The sequence below is a fragment of the Agrilus planipennis genome, unplaced genomic scaffold (assembly GCF_000699045.2).
Source record: "Agrilus planipennis isolate EAB-ADULT unplaced genomic scaffold, Apla_2.0 scaffold156, whole genome shotgun sequence".
NCBI classification, from domain to species: Eukaryota; Metazoa; Arthropoda; class Insecta; order Coleoptera; family Buprestidae; genus Agrilus; species Agrilus planipennis.
In genome coordinates, this window is record NW_020438859.1 from 220,858 (window position 1) to 241,802 (window position 20,945).

The following is a 20,945-nucleotide window of genomic DNA, read 5'->3' on the forward strand; positions in this document are numbered from 1 at the left end:
TTCAACACATTTTTTATGTCGGATATTAGAAACGATAGTGAAAAATTAACTGTTTATAATAACAATTAAAAATCTAGTTATTGGAAAGTAAATATTTATTTGTGATACATAATAACTGGCCTTTTGCTTATAAAGACACTCATTAAAATAGTCGTTATCATATTTTATAATTGTCATATTTTTCGTAGTTTTATTTTGCGACTACAAATTACCCGCTGTTAACTTAGAAATATTATTTATCAACCTGTAGTTTATATATAGCATAAATAACATCTTCGAAAGAAAAAGTTACAAGCGTTTAAAATGTGGTGTTATGTGCGGAAAATGAAAATAGATGAATAGAAAAGATTAGAAATGAGGGTGTATTAGTAAAAGCGGTAGAGCAGAGGGTGCCAAAGAAGTCAAAAAGAGGAAAGCGAGAAATAGGATAATGCTTTTACAACACGAATGGCACGTACGAATAAGGCGAAACTTTAGACTGCTCTAACGTTTAAACTGACGGAAAATTTCATGCTTTACAAACTACAAAAATTACTATTAATTTTTCTCCCATGTGAGGAGAAGCTAAAAAGGGATGCATGCATGAAATTTTTTTGAAGCTGATGATTTTATATTAAATTAGTACGTTTACCTTCCATCGGCTCTGGCTGATTATACTTATTTTGGGAGAGACAAACTTTTAAAGTGCAATATGTTTTCGTAAAACTATATGATCTTCCATATTAATGGAAAACGAGTAAATCTAAGTATATAACATGATATAGTAATAAAAACAATAGACAGCATGTACTTAATTAAAAGTTTTTTTGCTGTTTTCATACATACTACGTATATCCATATTTTATCAAAATGTTACAAAAATGACATTATATAATGATCAAATACTGTTTCCAATTACAATTTTCGTGACATCAGTTCTGCCTGGAAAACTGATTGCTTCCTTTACACGGAAAACGTGTCGCTGTTTAAGAGACCAGAAATTCGTTATTTTATTTCTTATTAACCCTAATTTATGTTTTAATGGCCATCTCTAACCCTCCTGTTTATTTATCATAAGATGTTGTTCGTAAAAGATCAAAAGGCTGCAAAAAAATACAAATATATGAAGTAAGCTAATTCGGGCGCTAATGGAGTCAAGGAAGCCATGAATTACGCACCCGTTCCATGCAGTAAAACTTGCGGACGACATATTTACTGCGGTTGCTTTGAACGCGTTCAAAATGATACACATTATTAATAGGTGTTTTGTTTCCAGGCCACACACGATATTTAGCCATCATACAGATAAAGTGAAGAAAATTAGAATGAGCATTGACTTATACACTTGCCACTTACAACCTGTTTAATACCTAATAACGTAAACCGTGAACAAACTGAATATTCGCTTATAGAAACGAATGCTGTAAATCCCCGATAATGTGGTACATCTCCAGTCGTATTAGCTTAAGAGATGTTGTTTTCTACCATTACAAAGTACGATGTTTTCCTCCATAGCTGGGAGATAATTTTGCACTAAGATCATCTGGAAAAATCGTACTTTCGGGGTGGGCGTACGGTAAAAAATCGTATATGGATCTCGGGAAGAAAGTACTCCCTCCCGGTTGTTGCCGAAGTTTGCAGCCCCTTGGTTTGAATGACAATCAGGAGGGAATGCCGTATTTTCTTTCCTTGGTGCGTAAAATATTTACGGACTATTGTTGTTTTCTTTTCCATTTTGAGAAATTCCGGACTTTTACGGTTTTCTTTTTTTTATTCACGGAATTTAAAATTGAAACGTTAAGAAAAAACTGTAGATCTCTTGACTTTTAATAATATTTTGATAGGTGTGTTGTAAAGACATTATAAAAATAAAATTCAGTTATTCTTTTTAATTTGCTTTTTTCAAGTTTACGCAGATCTTGTTAGGATAATAAAAGCAAAGAGTTTTCGTGGGTGATCCGATTCGTTCCACAATAAAAAGTGCCATAAAGGCCATCGGAAAGCAAACAGAACACCCTTTGTTTAGCCAAAAGCGTTTTATTTAGCAAAGCGTCGAAACAATCATTCGCCGAACCGACTACAAATAAATGCACATTGCGCATTTCTAAAGTCTTAAAATACCAAGAAAAATACTATACAGATTTATAACTTCCTAACCGTTTAAAATATAATTAAATTATTTATTTAGTTAGATATGTGTATAGGTACATAGATTTTTCTCATTGAGCACCAAAAATAAATAGACTAGGTATGAGTTTCTTTTAAATAGGAAACGTTACTAAATATACTGAAGTCCTAAAAATATTGGCACAAAAGCGAAATTCTTCAGACGTACCTATAACCATGCACTTTTTTGACATTCTGATAAAAATATACATAGGTATAGAGACATAGGTGCAAGATATTACCTAGATGTTGCAAATCGTCATAAGTAGAGTACACAATTATTTGAAAGATGATGGGTGAAAAGTTGACCAAAAGGATACGTAAGACCACCCGAGTAGATTTTGGCGGCGTGGTCATACAAGCCTTATAAACGACCCATTGGTCGGAGGATCGTAAAAGCCCAACTTACGCAAATACAAAGTAGTAAGTCTTGGGGATATTCTCGAAATGTGGCGAGTGTTTATTTGTAAATGTATGTGAACATTTAACATCACACAAATACAGTGGTATCGAACGGCGATACAAAAGCTGGTTATAACGCTCAGCTAAAGCTAACAAAACCGATTTATGTGCTTTTCGTCAAACTTTTATTACCGGGCGTCTTGCTTTTGATCTGTGGTGTAGGTAGAATATGTGGATAAACTACTAAACCACTCGTTTGTTTTACGAAATTCGTTACTTTTTTGCTTCACATCTAATTTTAAATTCATCTTTTATCTATTATCTGTTATTCACAGTTACTATATTACGCACCCTTGGCCGCAAATTTCCGGAAGGGGTTGCCCACATTTATTAAAGGTACATTTTCTCTGTTTTTTCGATTACGAAAATCACAAGCAACATTATTTTAAGGAACTTTTAAAATATTTTGTATTTTACACCCGGTGATTTATTTTTAAGAAAATTAGAGCTAAAAATGAACGGTTTGGAACATCTGCATTTATTTCAGTCTATTTTTCTGGACGTGAAAATAATTTTTATTGCTAGGAAGGCATTAAAAGACTAAGGTGGTTAAGTAGCTGTTGTAAAACAGTCGTTGAAACCTGATAAGTATCGCGTAAGCAACAATCGAAAATTAATATCTGAGAGAACATCGTCTGCTAATTTAAAAATAAACTGAAGAGAATAAAACTAATTTAACTGATTAAACAGATATATCGTTATCATGATGAAATTTCATCAGGAACAGTTCGCTTTCGATAAGAGGTTGGCGCGGATACATTGGGAGAGTGCTTTATGTATGTAGTATGTATTGTACTTAAAAGTAAGAAATACAAACAGCGCGGAATTATTTCAAAGTGTTTCACGCAAAATTCAAATATTTAATAAGCAGTTCTTATACTCCACCGTTCTGGTAAAACCAAACACGATTTGTGTGCAAAGGCTCGGTTGAAATACAGTGTCAACTCACCAACTTCGTTAAGTCAACAACAAATGCCAAACGGTAAACGTCAAATGTTTAAAACTACACATAAAAGCGGATGCTCAAGAAAAAAATAACTAATACCTACGTATATACGTTTCTATATAGGTAATCATGAAGGGTGTTACGATTTAATTATTATTATTACCTTGTACCACTACGGCTATTATCATTTTTTCGTAGGGATTCTCGGTTTGACTTGATTTTGAAACAACTCTACTTAAAATCAAGACAAATTCAAGTCAAGCAGTAATAACAGTTCATATATTTTGAAAATCAAGCAGTTCTTCAAAAGCAAGTACTTAATTTTTTTTCCTTACTCAATTATTTTACTGGAGTTAAGAGGAGTAGAGGTAGACCTAGATTAGATTACTGTTCGCAAATAGTTAAGGATGTGGGATGTTGTAGTTTTAGGGAAATGCGAAGATTAGCTTAGGATAGGAGGTGCGTGCCCAACTAGGCTTAGGACTGACGACTTTACGATGATGATCAAGTTATTTTCAAAATTGTTATGTTAATGTTCTTCAGTTTTTCAGTTTTTGCTAGATTTTCTGACTAGTTTTATTGGCGATGACGCAATTAGCTCTTTAGTCGTTTTACCAGTTCTCTGTTTAAGCACCGAATCAAATATTTGTTAGTAGTTTTTAATAAGTGGATAAATTATTCCCATGTACACATCGATGTCAGGTAAATATATTTAAATTGTTTGACAACAAGTCAAATAGCAACGATGGAAAATCAAATTCGAACGGTCGATTTTTGAAAAGCTGAATTTTTCAAGCTGTTTCTCGACTTGATGCATCAGTATTTTTTCACTAGTTGAGCTTGTTCAAATTTGGACAGATTTTTCCCATACTTTCTTTCATGAGGCAATGTTTTTTCATAAACTCTCGTAATTGTGTTCAGACTCTTTTCGTAGAAAATTTTATGCACTATTAAAGAAAGGATTTTATCTCCTATCCTATTACATTTCAACGCTTTCACTTGGATCAATTTTAAAATCATTCGTAAAGATACTTGATATCTTTTATTGTTACACATATCTGTAGATTTAATAAGGCGATAGATAACATCCACATAATGCTGTCCCCTTATGAGGAGTTAATATCTAGATGTGTTTTAATCCAATATTTATGTTGAATGAATAATACATAGCGAGTTCCGAATGCGAAAGACAAATATTTAACTGTCCACTCCATAATATAAAACGGTTGTTCTTTCGAAAATTTAATGTCCTAACAGGAGCTGCCGATCTTCAATCACGAGTGCGATTGTTAAACAAGTCGAAAGTCAAACAGCGGCGCGGCGTTGATTTAAAGGCCATTCGTCCGGGACCGCACAGGCTACTCAAAGCGCCGAGTCGCACTTGTTATTAGCTGGCATGTGGTAGCGCGGCACCCGTAATTATCTTTTAAAGAAAAGCTCCTGTTTGTTGATTCTAAGCACATTTGAAACGGAAAAGGCATAAGCATAGCATACATGTATATCCTTTCTGCAGACGGTGTATATCTTCCGTTTCTTCCATGTTGATGACGGACGAACGTGAACGTTTATTCGTCTTCGAGGAAATGTAATAAATTGCGAGATGCATACGTCGAAAACCAACAGAACGGTAAAAGTGTGTCTTACGTCAGATATGGATGAACCATGAAAAAAGAACAGGAAGAAAATTCTTTACGATTTCTTTAATTTTTTAATGTGGTGGTCAGATTGTTATCCAAGAAATCGCATTCCTTATTTGGAAAGAATTTTACTTTATTCACTGTAGTGTTTCCCCCGTCGCCTTCTGCTCTGGTGGCAATTTTTACGCGGAGGTTGTTAAAATGCTTTCCTAAATATGATTTTTTACCTGGGAATTGTGTGACACTTTCTCATCCCTTACATCAGGAGAAATGGTACTTTCGGGTCAGGATTTTAGTAAAAAATGGTATATCAGCCTCGGGAAGAAAGTACGGCATCCTTTCTAGAATATTTCCCGAAAACAATCTCTTATGAGGAGTAGAATCATTAAGAAAGTAATAAATATAGTTATATCAAAATACTTTAATAGAGGCAAAATTTATTGATTGTGTCTTATTTCCGTATTTTATATAACCCATGCTTAAATTACTTAATATAATACTGTTATAGTAATAAATATATATAAAACTTTAATAGGCAAGGTAAATGCTAGTAAATAAAGCATACGAATGTGTGTGATGTCTTGATTAGGCCTGAGGATTTTTCTTCATTAACGCAATGTCTGAAGTCATCATGTCGTTTACGAGTTCATCAAATGTTATTCTCGGAGACCATCCCAAGTTTTTCTTAGCTTTAGCTGCGTCGCCAAGCAGAAGATCCTTTAAAAGAAATTGACACACAGTTAAAATAGAAAAAATTGAATACTTTGATTGAAAACTTACTACTTCTGTTGGTCTAAAATATTTCTTGTCTACTTTGACTCTTACTATTCCAGTGTCCTTTTCTTTTCCGATTTCTTCGAGTCCCTCGCCCTCCCAAACAATTTCTTTTCCTATAAATTTAAATGCTGCCTCTACAAATTCTCTCACACTTCTTGTTTCTTCGGAAGCAATTACGAAATCGTCTGGAGAATCCTGTTGAAGCATTAGCCACATTGCCTAAAAAATATTTAAAATATTCTTTTTTTCTTTTTATCAAAGGCAGACAAAGTTTTTGATGATAAGAAAAGTGAAAGGCGTTTTTATTAATCATCTTAAAATTTGAAGTAATAGATAAAAACCAAAAATTACATTTCTATAAATTATTTTTATTTGTCGTCTTTAAAAAGAATTACTGACGATAAACAGAAAATTTATGACTTGAAATTTTTGTTGCTGTAAATTACTTATTGATAGGTACCTCGATGTAATCCTTTGCATGTCCCCAATCTCTTTTAGAATCGAGATTACCCAGAACGACATTTTCTGACAAACCTAAATGTATTTTAGAAACCTCTCTGGTTATTTTCCTGGTAACGAATGTTTCTCCCCTTCTTGGACTTTCGTGATTGAAAAGAATACCATTACAGGCAAACATACCGTAGGCTTCTCTGTAGTTTATAACAACCCAATACGCATACAATTTAGCACAGGCTAAAAGTTTACATTTGAGTCTTATGTAATTAGACATTAACTTCTTAAAGAAATAAAGTAAAATAATAATAATTTTTTTAATTCAACAGGGGGAGTTCTTTTAGGCCTAGCATATAATAGTTCCTAAAATACTTACTACAAATCGGATGGTGAAATAGACAAATGTTCAACATTAACGTAGGTATTCCTTTTAGTTGAGTAGTCAAGGACCGGTATATGTATTAAACTTATTTATTTGTTAATTTTCATTCATTCCAGAAATTTAGAGTTACATGAAGCTTTTAATGTAATCCTTAATGAACAAATTGGAGTGAATACGACAAAACTTTTAAACTCTCAACAAATATGTTAGTCTTAATAACTCTGACACAAAGTTTTTCACAAGAATATTTAATACAATTTGTGAATTTGTGAGGATTTTGAAGTTTGTGTAAAGATTGGATATAACAGAAAATTTTAATTAGGTACGTTACCAATGTATATATAAAGTTTTATAGCACTGCCTTTGCACACGCCTCTGAAAAGTGTTAGTACACGCCTTTGAAATCTAATTTTTCTTGAGACAATGTAATGATTCTGTTTGCTAACGTTTCGTGAATTAGCAATAACATTGTCATCGACAATTTACGAAATAAAATATGCAAAAAAGGTAAAAAATATTTTTTAAAAAGTGATTTGCGTAAAAATGTTTGTAAAATAAATTAATTTGATAAGTAAATTATCATTTTTGATAAAATTAAACTTGTACTTTTTTTGTTTGCCCGTTTCTATTACCTGATATAAGTATAATAACTACTTAGGTATTACCTAATTAGTTTTGAAAGAAAATATCACTTTGAGTAAATAACATCTGTTGTATTTTTGATAAGATATGACTGTGGCTCACTCAATGCTAAAACTTCGATTTTGATAAAAGAGTTCGCAAACTATTTTCGTTACCTAGATTAATCCGATTAGGCGTTGAAACGCATTATTAGATACCTACTAGTGTCAATAACAATCGTAAATCATTTTTCTTTTTATTGAAGAAGCTTATCAAAACTCTCAGTTGAAATAAAAAGGAAAATTACATTACTTATTTGAGTTTAATGTAAAAATGTAATCCTAAAATTTCAACTTTATTTACTTAATTATTCTTTTGTACTTAAAAATAGATGTTATTAAAAACAGTTACCGTATGGGGATCGAGGGTAAAATGGCGTCTTTTCCGTCTGTGGAATTTCTTGAACTTTACCATATAGCTCTGAAGTGGAGGCTTGATAAAATTTAGTAGTCTTTTCGAGGCCACAAGTGCGAACAGCGTCCAACAATCTCAAAGTTCCAACAGCATCCACTTCAGCTGTATATTCGCTCAAATCAAAAGAAACTTTAACGTGACTTTGGGCAGCCAAATTATAAATTTCCTCGGGTTTCACTTCACCCACTAGTTTTACCAAATAACTCGAATCTGTCATGTCGCCGTACCTATTAATTATTTTTTAATTATGTATAAAATGAGGCTTGAAGGCTGAGCTTTCTCAATCTTTCTACTTGATTAATAGCTATTAATTTACCTGAGATGCATTTTACCGCCTTTATGACTATATTTATCGGCATATAAGTGTTCTATTCTGGATGTGTTAAATGTGCTGGATCTTCTGATAATTCCGTAAATTTCATAGCCTTTTCCTAACAGGAACTCAGCTAGATAAGAACCATCCTGAGAGATAAAAGTAAAAAATACAAAATTTGCTCAAGAAGAATAACCTTCCTGTTGAAGTTAAGTTTCAATTATTATGAAGTCAACTTCATTTCGTTATTTGATTCATTCGTTAGTTAAGATGATAGTTGATGAAAATGAAAATATTGAAGAAGTAGAAATAGAAGAAATAGACTAAGATGGAGAAAAGGAAGAATCAGTCTGCAACAACGAAGAACTTTCAAAAAAATTATGATATAATTTACAACTCAGGGATTATATTATGCCCACCACAAATAGAGCATACCATGCAAAATAAACGCGCTTTCCACTCTATTTGAATGGCAAATGGAAACGAATTAAGCGTATGCCCGAGATTATTAACTCTATACCTTGAAAATGATCAGACTTTTGATTTAGATAACAATCCAAATAAACGTTAAAAACGATAATTACGAAATATTCGAGAAAAACTGTTTTTCTGTAACCTTTGGCCGTTTGTAATTTTTGTAGCCGTCCAGTTGGCTTTATGAACCTTTGAGAAATTATTTGTAAAGCTAAAATAAAGGGAACACTGTCGGAAAATCTTCTGTTGGATTTTTTACATGTTTGGTTTTTTTAATAAAGGACTGTGCTATTACAAATACAGCAGTTACGTTAAAATGTAGGGCATAAAAAATAGAGTACAATTTTTAATTTGTGTACTAGGTTATTTAGACAGAATACGCTTACTGTGTACGTAGCCACAGCTGTATTGTATTTTGCTTATCTACGGTATTTATCTATGATGGTATTTTTAAGGTTAGCTAAACGTCAACCTAATTGCTAAAAGCAGTAAAAGTGAATCACAAATTTGAGAATAAATTAACGTTAGAGTGATTTTATAGGTATTACTTACCTGTCCAGTAATGCCTGTGATTAGTGCAACTTTTTTCTTATAGTTGTTAGCCATATCCGCTGCTTTACCACCTCCGAATCTATCTGGCACTACTATCAGAAGGTCTACCTTAAATTTTATGTATCGTTTGTTTCACTTCATTCCTTATCTCTACGTTTTAGTTCAATAAAATCTTATCGCTTACTCATACAACAAAATTATGTTTGATTTTTTTTTTTTTTGATAAGCAATAGGAAAAACTTATTTGAAAGATCCAAAATTGTCTTCCAGGTTATTCAGAAACAAAATGCTTGCTCTAGCAATTATTTGTTCATGCACTTTTTTGCTGACAACAGTCGAGGTTTGTTTTGATAATAAACATAATGTTTACTAAGTAATGTTTGGTATTGTTAATTTATTGTTTTGTAGGCACAGTCATATGAAAACACACGCTGTAAGTGTGTATGCCCAAAGTTTAGTTCGGTTATAAACAGTAGCACAGAATCTTCTCATACAGCTAGAATATTGTACATTGGAAATGGACCTCCAAATAAATGGTTAGTATTGCGAGCAACTGCAACTATTATGACCTATACCTATACATTTTCTTCTAGTAATTGTGATGAAGTTGTTCTTCCAAGAATTTCTGAACAAATTAAAGGAAAGGAACAAGAATTTTGTCCTCGATGTGAATGTAAATATGAAAATAGAAACGTAAAAACGATACAATATGTCGTAATTTTTGTTATTTGGGTTATATCTGTATTGGTAGTGTACATGGCCTTTTTAATTATTTTGGATCCACTACTCAACAAAAAAGTTGATGGTAGTTACCAGGAGCATACTAATGAAGATGTAGGTTTGAAATTAATGTATTCAAAGTTTAAGTATTAATTTAAATTATACTTTTGTACTTTTTTACCAATTTACATTGCAGGATGAAACGATATCAGGAATGGGGGGTCCTTCCTCACACAATATGAGTGTGAGGGGTAATGTTCTTAACAGGGTCGGACATCAACAAGACAAGTGGAAGAGACAGGTAAAAGAACAGAGAAAAAATATTTATGATAAGCATACAATGCTGAATTAAGTTTAATTGTTTATTATGTGTAATCTCTTTTAAATAAAGTTGCTTAAACAATTAAATACCGACTTTTGTTAATTATAAAATTTTTTATTGACCTTTGTTGTAATTAGATATATCGCGTGTTCACTGATGTATGTAACAAATGCTTTTTACACACAAAAATTAATAAAATGGTACAAATATAACACATTAAATTAATAGTGTAATGACTATTAATTTAATATAACACATTAAATTAATAGTGTAATGTCTTTTTTATAATAATAATGCGGAAAAAATAAATTCGTGTAGAACGAGGTATTCTTTTTAGGTTTATCAGGAAAAGTAAACAATGAATTCATAGCATTTCCTTAAGTTTGTCATAAAATACAAGTANAATATAACACATTAAATTAATAGTGTAATGTCTTTTTTATAATAATAATGCGGAAAAAATAAATTCGTGTAGAACGAGGTATTCTTTTTAGGTTTATCAGGAAAAGTAAACAATGAATTCATAGCATTTCCTTAAGTTTGTCATAAAATACAAGTACTAGGGCACCTCCTGTGCCTCGAATAACATTGGAAAAGGCGCCCTTAAATAGAGTACCTACACCTTCGTTTTTTATTAATTTCGCCCAACAATCCAATGTATTTTTGTATTCTTTTTCAGCTCGTCCCGATTGCATCATCATTCGCCTTCGGATGGTATCAAATGGATACGATATAATTCCTGCTACATTTGTAACAACCTAAAAGTATACATATCCCCATTTACGTTTTATATTTATATTTTCTAATCAACTTAGAATTACCTGTGCAATCAGGAATGAAATTATAACGGGGGTGTTTTTCGGATCCGGCAAGAAAGCTTTAAATGTGTCAAACATGCCAAAATATGCTCCACGGTACATTATAATACCTTGCACAGACACATTAAACCCTCTGTATAATCCAACTATTCCGTCACTTTTTACAGTCTTTAGAAGACAGTCTACTAAACCAGTGTATTCTCTTTCTCCAGCTTTACCTACATCCGCACCAAGTCTAAAGACGAATGATTAAGTAATGATGAATTAACAGAAAAAATTGTAAAGTACCTTGTTCTCGCATAATCTAAAGGGTATACAAAACACAACGAAGTAGCACCAGCCGCACCTCCAGATGCTAAATTACCAGCAAAATATCGCCAAAACTGTTTCTTTTTATCAATCCCACCCAGAAACAGTTTCTTGTAGTGATCCTTAAAAGCGAAATTTAACGCTTGAGTTGGGAAATATCTAATTACATTAGCCAAATTTCCTCTCCAAAAGGCTCCAACCCCTTGCTCTTTTGGTATTCTTATAAAACAGTCCACAATACCTTTAAAATGTTATTAAAAATTAAGACTTCATTATGATTTTTTTAATGGATCATGTTATATAAAACTAATTGCCTTTATAACGTTGATCTTCAGGAATTTGTTTTGAAGACGCTTGAACTTGAAGAAGTAATTTTACTCTTTCGATCGGAGCTACTGCTGTTTTTGCGACTGCTGCTGAAATGCCTCCAGCCAAGAAATCTTTCATAAAATTTGATGAATTTGAAAGATCCGGTCCATCCCCCATCTTGGCAATATAATGAATGAATTTCTGTGAGACTTTAAAGTTTTTTAAAAAAATCACATTATACTTTGGTGTAAATTTTTAAATTCGCAAAAGAGAAATGTGAAATGTCAAACCGTTTGTGAAATGATTTTGTTACTTGGATCTTTTTCATCAATAATTGGGTCATTTCTATTTGTATTTTTAATTAATATTTATTTAAATTAGAATATATTGAAAGAAATTTAAAATTAAATTATAAATCCTTACCACCTTCTTTGTAAAAATAGTAAATTAAATAACAGCAATATAGGATTTATTTTTATTTTAATTAAAAAACAACGCAATTATACATATAACTATTATAAATAGTTAAAATTGAAACGTCACTAAACTACTGTTGGAATTTAACAAACACTCGGTAAAAGCAGGCAAAACTTTTACCAAGTGTTTTCGTTAAGTTTTTGCAGTACTATTACAAACGGTTTAAAATAAGTTATTCTGTCTTTTGCTTTTTAGCTGACGTTTCTCCATCTTCCAAACCTTCCAAGATGGATTTCGGCTGAGTTTTAGAATAAGCGGGTGCAATCCAATAAGGATTCTCTTCTGCTTCTTTCGCGTACTTGAGAATGGCTTCTCGTGGATCTTGATCGTCGTCGACACGTTTACTTAAACCTAAATTTCGTATAACGTAACTGCTCAATGTGCCTCCGCTTGAAGCCAGACGACCCCCTTGGCCGGATGTTATTGGCAAGTCTGGTCTTCGGGATTTAACGGGATCCAGTCGATCTTTCTCCATCTGCTTCCGGCTTGTTTTTCGCCGTTCCTGACGAAACAAAGGAAGCGCGTGGGGAGTAATGACCTGCTGAGTGCTGACCACCTCTGCATGTTTAACTCGTCGATGCAATTTAGCGGCACAAAGGGTAATTCCCCTCAAACTAACTTTATCATCATAGTAGCAATCTATAATTCCACTTCCAGTGCCAACGAATATTTGATTTAGTTTTGGATGCCAAATAATTTTGATAACATGTGAATTGGGTGAAGAAATTGAGTGTTTCAGTGTGAATGTTTCTGTATCATAGAACAGCAGCTTTGCATCGGTTTCTCCTTTATTTATTGAAGTTCCCGTTACAAACACCTACAAAACACGTGCAAAAAGAATGAAGTTAGTGAAACGCGTTAAGATCTAAAGTTAACTTATTTTACCGAATCATCTGGACTGAAAAGGCAATCAGTTGTGTCATAACGTGCAAAAAGCTCTACTTCTTTATGGATTGGTTGTTTTAGGCTCCGTTGGTCCCAAACCTTTAATGTATCATCACAACTACGCGTTAATAGAAGGGACGCTGCAAAATGACCTTATTTAAGACAAATGATTATATACCATTATTATTTTTTTCAGTGTACCTATATGAGCATAAGAAATGCAAGTAAATTCAGCCTGTTGATGTGCATTCCTAACCAAACTTGCAGGTGAAACTATACTTTTTCGCATGTCCCATAGTTGAAGAGACCCATCTGGACAACCACATGCAAGAATACGACCGTCTCTACTAAAGGAGCATGCTGTAGGGAAAGTTTTCAAACCATTTTGAGATCGTAGTTTTACAAGTGTTTTATGATTTTTACTGTTATTCAGGTCCCATATTCTCGCCGTCCCATCAGCACTAGTCGTCAAAAATTCCTGTATGTGTAAGATAGATATCAGTTACGCAAGCAGTATGCATTTGTTTTTTCCAAAATTAATTACCTGTCTGTTTACAGGGTTCCATGCTCCACTTAACAGTCCTGCAGTGTGTCCTTTGGTTTTTGCTTGATCGGTAATGTACATGTCTCCTTTAACAGTTTCTAATTGTTCAAAGCCATCTCGGTCTAATATTTTAGCCTGAGCTGCCCCAGAAATAACCAACAGTAAGTCGCCAGTAACAGAATATCGAAGCACTCTAATGGGGTGGTTGTCACAGGGTTGCAATGTCCTAAAACTGCGCATTGTGGAGTCCATTCCAGCAAAGTCCCAAAAACTGACATCATAATCCACAGAACCTTAAATGATAAAAAAAATATTACATTGGTTACCCATCACTGGGATAAAAATTGGTATATACCTGAAGCCAGTCGTGCCCCACTTGGGTCAGCACTTAAAGCAGTAACAGCTTTATTTCCATGTGTCATTTGTGCTTTGTGAGTACATGGTATTAAACCCTTTTGTTCTTCACTTTCACTGTCTGAATCTTCATCTTCATCAGTATTGTCATCTAATTTCTCTTTTAATTTCTTTTTAGTTTCCTTTTCTGGTTGTACACCATAAACTAAAGTATACAAATTTTTCTGTTAATTATGTATAAACGTTAAATGAAAATATTTTACATTTTGGTATTGGAGGCCCTATAAATTCATCATCTTCACTACTTTCACTGTTATCTGATTCTTTACTATCTGCTTCAGGAACTTTTGTAATTTCTCTTGCAGTTTTTGTAACTTGTATCATCATTTCCTAGTAATTCAAAGAATCATTACTAACTGTTTGCTACTAGATATATCAATTATTTTTACCTGAACATCAAAACTTTTAGCTTTCTTCCCAAATGTTGTTATTCCCATTATGTCCTTCATTGTTTGTTGCTCATTATCATCATCAAGGGACTCAATCTGAATGGGTTTTTGCTGAATCCCTGAGGAAATTTTCTCAATAGTACCAATCTTTCCAGTAGCTTCAACAACCTCCGCATTTTGACCAAAATTGCAACTTATTTTTCCAATGTTTATCTTTTTTTTGTTCATGATTGCAAAACTTCTATTCTATATTTATGTTTGTCTAATGAATTCTACATCAGCTTTTTCTTTACTCTTATGAAACCACTAGCAAAAATAATAANCAAATGTTGTTATTCCCATTATGTCCTTCATTGTTTGTTGCTCATTATCATCATCAAGGGACTCAATCTGAATGGGTTTTTGCTGAATCCCTGAGGAAATTTTCTCAATAGTACCAATCTTTCCAGTAGCTTCAACAACCTCCGCATTTTGACCAAAATTGCAACTTATTTTTCCAATGTTTATCTTTTTTTTGTTCATGATTGCAAAACTTCTATTCTATATTTATGTTTGTCTAATGAATTCTACATCAGCTTTTTCTTTACTCTTATGAAACCACTAGCAAAAATAATAAAACAGGACAATAAAAGTGTACCTCTCAGCTTTTTTTTGATAAGTTTGTTTTGTTTATTTCTGTTACATTAGAATATCAGACCAGCAGATTATTTAAGGTTAGGATTATCTGACGTTTGTCATTATCATCTTTCAAAATGCTCTCAAAGTAGTTTTGGCTCAAAGTTTAACGTTCCCTGTCCCAACTTCTGACTAAGAAACTCTTGTTTGGAAGTTTATTTCAGAATGTCTATATCTTTAGACATAAAATTTAAAAGAGTTGATAAAGTGTATCAGGAGGGGGTATGTAACTACCCATTTTAATTCTTGTTAAATAATACTTTTTCTTTCAGGAAAATGTTACCGGTATTATAATAATACAGTGTAATAACAATTTAAAACACGATGGCATTGCGTTAACTATGGAAGGAGCTGTTAATTTACAAGTCAGTTCAAAGAATGTTGGAATACTGGAAGCGTTTTATAATGCCGTAAAGGTTTGTTGTAATAATTGCTGGCTCATAATAAATATCATAACACCATCAATTTTAAGCCAATACAACTTCTGCATGTGGTATGTGAGGTGTCAGGTCCCGGGCGCCTACCAAATGGTTGTACAGAAATCCCCTTTGAGTTACCTTTACAATCACGTCCGAACAGGACCCTTTATGAAACATACCATGGTGTTTATGTAAATATCATATACAGTATTCGCTGTGAGATTAAACGATCGTTCTTATCAAAAGATTTACTTAAAGGACAGCAATTTTTAGTACAATATAAACCTAAAAAACCAGAACCACCTCGTCCTATCAGTTTTAATATTAGTCCTGCTTCATTAAGTATTGGCGGTGCGGGAGCACCCGATTTTCTTCTTAAAGGGAAATTAGATTCTGCACGATGCAGTGTTTCCAAACCTTTCACAGGTCACCTTATTTTGGAAAGGTGTGAAGTTCCAATACGCTCCCTGGAATTGCAGCTGGTAAGAGTAGAAACTTGTGGATGTGCCGAAGGATATTCCAGAGATGGTGGGACAAAGTTCTTTTATTCCGTTTGATCTTGCATTTTATATTAACAGTAACTGTGTTTTGTTTTTCAGCCACTGAAATTCAAAATATCCAAATTGGTGATGGAAATATCCCCCATAATGTCCCTATTCCCATTTATATGATATTCCCCAGGCTGTTCACGTGTCCGACGTTAATTACGCCTAATTTTAAGATAGGTAACTGGGTAAAAAGAAATTAAACTGATGACCAATTTCTTTTTTTCAGAATTTGAAGTTAATATCGTCATCGTTTTTTACAATGACCATTTAGTCACTGAGAATTTTCCAATTATTTTAACTAGGGAGCTTTAATTTCAGGCATTAAAATGAGGAATAATAAGCATCTATAAAGAAATATTGTTTTTATATAGTGTTTTATTTTAACTCCTACTCATACAAGGCATTTATATCCCAACTTTTTATTTAAACATAAAAATAGGACAACAACTTATTTAAATACATACAATTTAATTTAGTTGTAATTTATTATATATAGATGTTAATCTAGAAAAGCCAGTTAGCTTTAAAAAATCATTAGATCTAGAGCTGTGAAAAGTTATTTACATATATGTTTCACCTACAGCTAAGCTTAAGACACTTAATGTGGGTTCTATCTGCTTTTCCAATGCCAAAATGTGCCCCACATTGCAACTGTTATTGGCTATAAAAGTAACTACTAAGGGCAGCTTGTTCATTTGAACAATCAAGTATTGAGGGTATGAGCAAATAAGTGTTTTAGTTTTTCCTAGACCAAGTTTTCCTCCTTGGTCCACTGCCAAAGCGAATGTTGATAAAAACCCTGGACGCATGGGGATTTCAGGGGCCTTGTCAGTGTTGACTTTCAGCACTTGTACCCCATCGCGGTCAGTTATAAGCACAGAATAAACACCTGGTACTTTTTGAATCATTTGAAGAATGTTTTTCTTTATTTCTTCTACCATTTTGTTAACTTTCTGTGCTAGCTATTTATTTTGTTAAATATTTTGCCTCTGATACTTAACTTAACATTCGTATAATTTGTTGGTACAGCTCTTATAGTTATTCCAGATTATTTTACAATACTATTTGTTGTTACCTTGGTTTTTACACACTAATAACATTAAATTTCTTATATTTTTATATAGCACAATTTCACATGCATTATCTGCTTAAGTGTTTAACACGTGTGTATTGTTGGTTGCATAAGCAAAACATTATTTTTCTATTATTTTATATGACGTAACTCTCGGCGGCCATTTTGGTTTTATACGTCATCAAGGAAGTATTCGAATAATGGTACGGATTTGTATGCAACAAGCTCACCACATCTTATTACCTTTTTACTTTTCTTATTAAATTTTTTTTACAACTTATATATTAAAATGTTATTGAATCACTTGCGTTAATGTAAATTATGGCTAGTTCCGATACTTTGCGTAATGTTACGGATTTCTAGCGTCGGGGACTTCTGTTATACGTACACTTTTTTTTTAAGTTGAAACTTTTAATTTTCATTATAATTAGTTTACAGTTTATATCTTTTTAATAGGATAGGTTAATATCATGGAGGCGAATCGTTCCTGTTTCAGTACTTATCATATTTATGAAGATTGTTTTCATTTTTAAATTACTCTATGTTGTAGGTACAGTATTACTACATATCATACATGTATTCAATTGATTGGTTTTAATCATCGGCTTAATAATTATTCTTTATTCTTTCATTTTTTTTAGTTATCACCAAGTTATAACAACATAGTTGTTTGAAATAATAATTTAATGCCAGGAGTGATTTTGTTTTTCACTTAAAAGTTTTTCTATACGTAGGTCATCACTGCAAACACGCTTACTGTTGATTCTAAGTATAATAAATTATTTTGTCGTAATAATATTATATTATATTTATTAGTTTTCAAAATCACCAACAGAATAAACAAGAACCTTTGAAGTTAGAAGTGGCAAAAGGGATCAATGTTTTTAACGTACCAAGTTTGTATGCCATTTAAAAATAAAACCAATCTTTATAAATAACGATACTGATGAAAAGAAGAATCGCTGCTGTGATGTTAACCTTTACTATTAAAAATACAAGCAATTAATAAAATAACTTTTACTGAAAATGAATAGTTTCAACAACCAAATGTTACGCATAGAAATCCGTAGCATTAGGCAAAGTAGTAGAGCTTATTATGTTATAATTTACATTAATCTTATTAAATGACATTAATCAATGTATAAATTATTTTTATTCATATATAATCCGTGCTTTTAATTTCGTATTTTAATATTCTTTAAAATGGATGGGTAGTCGTAAAAGTTTAAAAACTTGAACATCAACGAAGATGTGATAAAGTTATATCAGGGTCAACTTCTCTCTTATCATTCATTGCTATCATGGTCATTCATTCAGTTTTTCAATTCGTCTTTTAGTTGTAGAATGTAGAGCGCAATTTTATTAGAACGGAATGTCGCGTAACGTGGTGGCGGTTGTTATTTTACATGGACGACTTTGTGTTGTTAATTTATTTGCAAATGCAGTCAAGTTTGAAGAAGGTGATGCACCTAAATTTGGAAATGTAAGTTTTTTCAAATCTCTTTGTCTCCTTGTTTGAATTCATTTTCTTGATAAATTTTTGTTGCTAGATATTTAAAATACATTACATTTTGTACATGTACTTGATAAATTTTCAGTCTAAAGGTCATTTAAATTATTGATCACAATGATCATTTCGCCACATTGAAGTGATTCTTCCACCGGAAGGAGGCTACTGTGTTACGAAATCATCACTGTGGTCTAAAGATAAGCAATTTTTAATTGTCTGTTTATTATTGTTATTAATGTCTTAGTTAAGCATTTTCAAGAACATTCATTTTGTGCTAAAAAGCACAAACTATTTTACCAGCATATGTACATATGTTGATTAAAATTGATAAGTAGGTACCTGGGAACATTTTTTTTGACATAATCTTGTATTATGTATTGGTATCGTCACTCTACTAATTAATTAGGTAAGATAAATTAGAAATAAGTTGCGAAATGGTAGAAACATTTATTCTTATGGGATTGACAATTACAGTTTCTTACGATCAGATAACATTGTTATTATATTACATTTTATAGACGGGGAAGGGGTCGGATTTACGATTTAATATATATACGCTTTTCTTTTATTGAAAATGTACGTACATACCTATAATAATATACATGATCTTAAATTAGGTAATAGGAAAATCAATTGTCAATTGATATTAAGCGTTAGATATGCTTACGCTATCTTAAGGTCTTTAAGATACATATGTACATACATATATTGTTTTACATGTAACAATATATTTAGAGCAGGTAATTGTGGTGTACGTTTGGGAGTTATTTATAATTTGCTTTGTTTATGCCTTTTAATTTTTTTATTCAGTCGCATAATTACTTGGTGATCGTTAGGTATTTGAAATTTGAAATCTCGTCAGAAGTGTGAATCGTATTAATACTAATGCTGATTTCGATATCTTATTCAGTTCCTAATGCTTTTTCGAAGAGGATGTTGTAATTTATTAGGGTATCTTCTTTCAGTATGCTCTTATTCCGGATGTTGTCGTGATAGACATCAATGGAAGATACCGTAATAAATTATTCAAAATTTAAGTTAAATTGCAATCATATTTTTCTTATACTTACTGCTAATTACGTACAATGCTGTTACAATTAATAAAATATAAACAATAATATTCAGTCTGTGTAGTCATTTTTCTAATCGAATGTTTCTTAGGAACGCTTTGGTTAAAAATTTTAAGAGATCGAGCTGAAATTTAACCCTTTTAGAAATAAAAAGTATTTGACATCTTACGCAATATATGATACCTATTTAACAATTTATGCTATTCATTAACATTCATTTACTATTAAACATATACACACATATGCATGTATAATAGTTTAACTCTTTTTTATAGCGTTTCTTTCCCTTATCAGTTATTTATTTTTTAAGTAGTATCGTGTATTACATACAATATCAGTCGCCATTGGTTGTCACTTCGGACTTTTCTGATTTCTCGTGTTTTTTTGTTCGTTTTTATACTGGAGTTGAAAGTGGAGCAGCCGAAAGTGATATTGCTGAGGGTTTATATCACACCAAGCTCTTGTGATGGGTGATAGTGGTTGTTCCTGTAGAGGCCGGTACCATAATGAAACCCCTTCGGGGATGGTTTTCGGCGCAGCGTAGGGTTCTGAGCAAAGTATTTCGGAAATCTTCGGAAAACATGCAGTAGATATAAAACGTGATCGAATAATTCGTTATCTCTAATAAATTGGCCAAAGCTCGAAATACCTGCAATAAAAAATTAATTTTAACAATATTAACAAATAAATAATTTAATAGTATTTTTACCTGATACGGGTATCTTGTTAAGTTCGAATCCGATAGGGTAATGTTTAATATGACCATGGGTGAGACGCAAACTAGGAAGAGGACGCTAGTTGACCCCAATAACATGACCAGACGTCGTTCTTCGGCGAATTTTCTAGAGTCATCCTCCCCATTACTGGCCCGACTTAATGTCATTCTTCGTCTTTTTTCACACGAACGGCGATACACGATTAGAATACGCAAATTTAATATGGCCAACAAAACGATGGGGACCACTTTGAACAACAATTCCAATACCACGGTGTAGGCGCTATACAGAGGGTGCTCAACTATTTCGGGTACATCTTGACGCTGATATAGCGATTGACCAGTCGGATAAACCCTATACAATATAAAACAGAAATTTGTACAATGAAAATGTGTTGAACGAATTCTCGTCTAATTTCACAAATATCTTTTATATGAGATGAAATTTGCTGAATTCTCAGTTTATCAGTGAAGAATTAGGTAGAAGATGAAAGATGTGATTGTTTTGCGACG

At 32.4% G+C, this 20,945-nt stretch overlaps 7 protein-coding genes across 12 annotated transcripts in view; 2 read left to right on the top strand and 5 right to left on the bottom strand.

Annotated features, from left to right (window-relative positions):
- Positions 1-5,607: 5,607 nt before the first annotated feature.
- LOC108741040 (GDP-mannose 4,6 dehydratase-like) lies at positions 5,608-9,338 on the bottom strand. The gene is made up of 6 exons (XM_018475627.2): positions 9,237-9,338; positions 8,214-8,359; positions 7,835-8,124; positions 6,428-6,660; positions 5,971-6,186; positions 5,608-5,907 (listed from the first exon to the last, which is right to left on the bottom strand). The coding sequence occupies exons 1-6, from the start codon at positions 9,288-9,290 to the stop codon at positions 5,776-5,778; spliced, it is 1,071 nt and encodes a 356-aa protein (XP_018331129.1). The 5' UTR covers positions 9,291-9,338; the 3' UTR covers positions 5,608-5,775.
- Positions 9,006-10,367, top strand: LOC108741044 (uncharacterized protein CG1161). Of its 2 annotated transcripts, XM_025977386.1 has the most exons (6): positions 9,006-9,225; positions 9,280-9,338; positions 9,507-9,576; positions 9,645-9,772; positions 9,830-10,070; positions 10,153-10,367. In XM_025977386.1, the coding sequence occupies exons 3-6, from the start codon at positions 9,523-9,525 to the stop codon at positions 10,306-10,308; spliced, it is 579 nt and encodes a 192-aa protein (XP_025833171.1). In that variant the 5' UTR covers positions 9,006-9,225; positions 9,280-9,338; positions 9,507-9,522; the 3' UTR covers positions 10,309-10,367. The 2 variants fall into 2 exon arrangements, with proteins under 2 accessions (XP_025833171.1, XP_025833141.1); XM_025977356.1 differs by lacking the exon at positions 9,006-9,225 and having other exon boundaries at positions 9,246-9,338.
- A 167-nt stretch (positions 10,368-10,534) lies between these two features.
- On the bottom strand, positions 10,535-12,028 carry LOC108741041 (ADP,ATP carrier protein 1). Its single transcript, XM_025977225.1, has 5 exons — positions 11,720-12,028; positions 11,385-11,646; positions 11,100-11,331; positions 10,812-11,036; positions 10,535-10,654 (listed from the first exon to the last, which is right to left on the bottom strand). The coding sequence occupies exons 1-5, from the start codon at positions 11,889-11,891 to the stop codon at positions 10,643-10,645; spliced, it is 903 nt and encodes a 300-aa protein (XP_025833010.1). The 5' UTR covers positions 11,892-12,028; the 3' UTR covers positions 10,535-10,642.
- A 156-nt stretch (positions 12,029-12,184) lies between these two features.
- On the bottom strand, positions 12,185-15,123 carry LOC108741061 (gastrulation defective protein 1 homolog). Of its 4 annotated transcripts, none has more exons than XM_018475680.2 (8): positions 14,769-15,123; positions 14,424-14,474; positions 14,238-14,364; positions 13,976-14,179; positions 13,621-13,913; positions 13,278-13,554; positions 13,077-13,228; positions 12,185-13,008 (listed from the first exon to the last, which is right to left on the bottom strand). In XM_018475680.2, the coding sequence occupies exons 1-8, from the start codon at positions 14,943-14,945 to the stop codon at positions 12,364-12,366; spliced, it is 1,926 nt and encodes a 641-aa protein (XP_018331182.1). In that variant the 5' UTR covers positions 14,946-15,123; the 3' UTR covers positions 12,185-12,363. The 4 variants fall into 4 exon arrangements, with proteins under 4 accessions (XP_018331182.1, XP_018331181.1, XP_018331183.1 ...); XM_018475679.2 differs by having other exon boundaries at positions 14,424-14,457; positions 14,752-15,122; XM_018475681.2 differs by lacking the exon at positions 14,769-15,123 and having other exon boundaries at positions 13,077-13,216; positions 14,424-14,727.
- Positions 15,124-15,151: 28 nt separating this feature from the next.
- Positions 15,152-16,431, top strand: LOC108741062 (Down syndrome critical region protein 3). 2 transcript variants are annotated; one of them, XM_018475684.2, is made up of 6 exons: positions 15,152-15,320; positions 15,371-15,514; positions 15,571-15,733; positions 15,791-16,045; positions 16,117-16,242; positions 16,292-16,431. In XM_018475684.2, the coding sequence occupies exons 1-6, from the start codon at positions 15,264-15,266 to the stop codon at positions 16,375-16,377; spliced, it is 831 nt and encodes a 276-aa protein (XP_018331186.1). In that variant the 5' UTR covers positions 15,152-15,263; the 3' UTR covers positions 16,378-16,431. The 2 variants fall into 2 exon arrangements, with proteins under 2 accessions (XP_018331186.1, XP_018331185.1); XM_018475683.2 differs by having other exon boundaries at positions 15,156-15,320; positions 15,571-16,045.
- On the bottom strand, positions 16,423-17,235 carry LOC108741063 (ragulator complex protein LAMTOR3). Its single transcript, XM_018475685.1, has one exon. The coding sequence runs from the start codon at positions 17,004-17,006 to the stop codon at positions 16,626-16,628; it is 381 nt and encodes a 126-aa protein (XP_018331187.1). The 5' UTR covers positions 17,007-17,235; the 3' UTR covers positions 16,423-16,625.
- A 1,802-nt stretch (positions 17,236-19,037) lies between these two features.
- LOC108741070 (probable G-protein coupled receptor B0563.6) overlaps positions 19,038-20,945 on the bottom strand; it is a 40,601-nt gene continuing 38,693 nt past the window's right edge. The window contains exons 4-5 of the mRNA XM_018475695.1: positions 20,427-20,787; positions 19,038-20,366 (exon numbers count right to left, since the gene is read on the bottom strand). Of these exons, the coding sequence (XP_018331197.1) occupies positions 20,166-20,366; positions 20,427-20,787 (562 nt within the window). The 3' untranslated portion in view covers positions 19,038-20,165. The remainder of the gene's footprint in view (positions 20,367-20,426; positions 20,788-20,945) is intronic.

Bases quoted from the DNA above. Each gene is read 5' to 3' on its own strand.
- LOC108741044 (XM_025977386.1), top strand. From the start codon at position 9,523: ATGCTTGCTCTAGCAATTATTTGTTCATGCACTTTTTTGCTGACAACA. The intron at 9,577-9,644 runs GTTTGTTTTGAT...ATTGTTTTGTAG, and splicing joins TTTTGCTGACAACAGTCGAG to GCACAGTCATATGAAAACAC. The intron at 10,071-10,152 runs GTAGGTTTGAAA...TTTACATTGCAG, and splicing joins AGGAGCATACTAATGAAGAT to GATGAAACGATATCAGGAAT.
- LOC108741061 (XM_018475680.2), bottom strand. From the start codon at position 14,945: ATGAACAAAAAAAAGATAAACATTGGAAAAATAAGTTGCAATTTTGGT. The intron at 14,475-14,768 runs ATAATGGGAATA...ACAATGAAGGAC, and splicing joins AGCAACAAACAATGAAGGAC to ATAATGGGAATAACAACATT. The intron at 14,180-14,237 runs GTAAAATATTTT...TGTATACTTTAG, and splicing joins AGGGCCTCCAATACCAAAAT to TTTATGGTGTACAACCAGAA.
- LOC108741063 (XM_018475685.1), bottom strand. From the start codon at position 17,006: ATGGTAGAAGAAATAAAGAAAAACATTCTTCAAATGATTCAAAAAGTA.
- LOC108741041 (XM_025977225.1), bottom strand. From the start codon at position 11,891: ATGGGGGATGGACCGGATCTTTCAAATTCATCAAATTTTATGAAAGAT. The intron at 11,647-11,719 runs GCAATTAGTTTT...AACATTTTAAAG, and splicing joins TGAAGATCAACGTTATAAAG to GTATTGTGGACTGTTTTATA. The intron at 11,037-11,099 runs GTAATTCTAAGT...GTATACTTTTAG, and splicing joins TTTCATTCCTGATTGCACAG to GTTGTTACAAATGTAGCAGG.
- LOC108741062 (XM_018475683.2), top strand. From the start codon at position 15,264: ATGTCTATATCTTTAGACATAAAATTTAAAAGAGTTGATAAAGTGTAT. The intron at 15,321-15,370 runs GTATGTAACTAC...TTTTTCTTTCAG, and splicing joins ATAAAGTGTATCAGGAGGGG to GAAAATGTTACCGGTATTAT. The intron at 16,046-16,116 runs GTGGGACAAAGT...TTTGTTTTTCAG, and splicing joins CGAAGGATATTCCAGAGATG to CCACTGAAATTCAAAATATC.
- LOC108741040 (XM_018475627.2), bottom strand. From the start codon at position 9,290: ATGGCTAACAACTATAAGAAAAAAGTTGCACTAATCACAGGCATTACT. The intron at 6,661-7,834 runs GTAACTGTTTTT...GTAAACTTTTAG, and splicing joins TTACCCTCGATCCCCATACG to CCTGTGCTAAATTGTATGCG. The intron at 6,187-6,427 runs GTACCTATCAAT...AATATTTTTTAG, and splicing joins ATGCAAAGGATTACATCGAG to GCAATGTGGCTAATGCTTCA.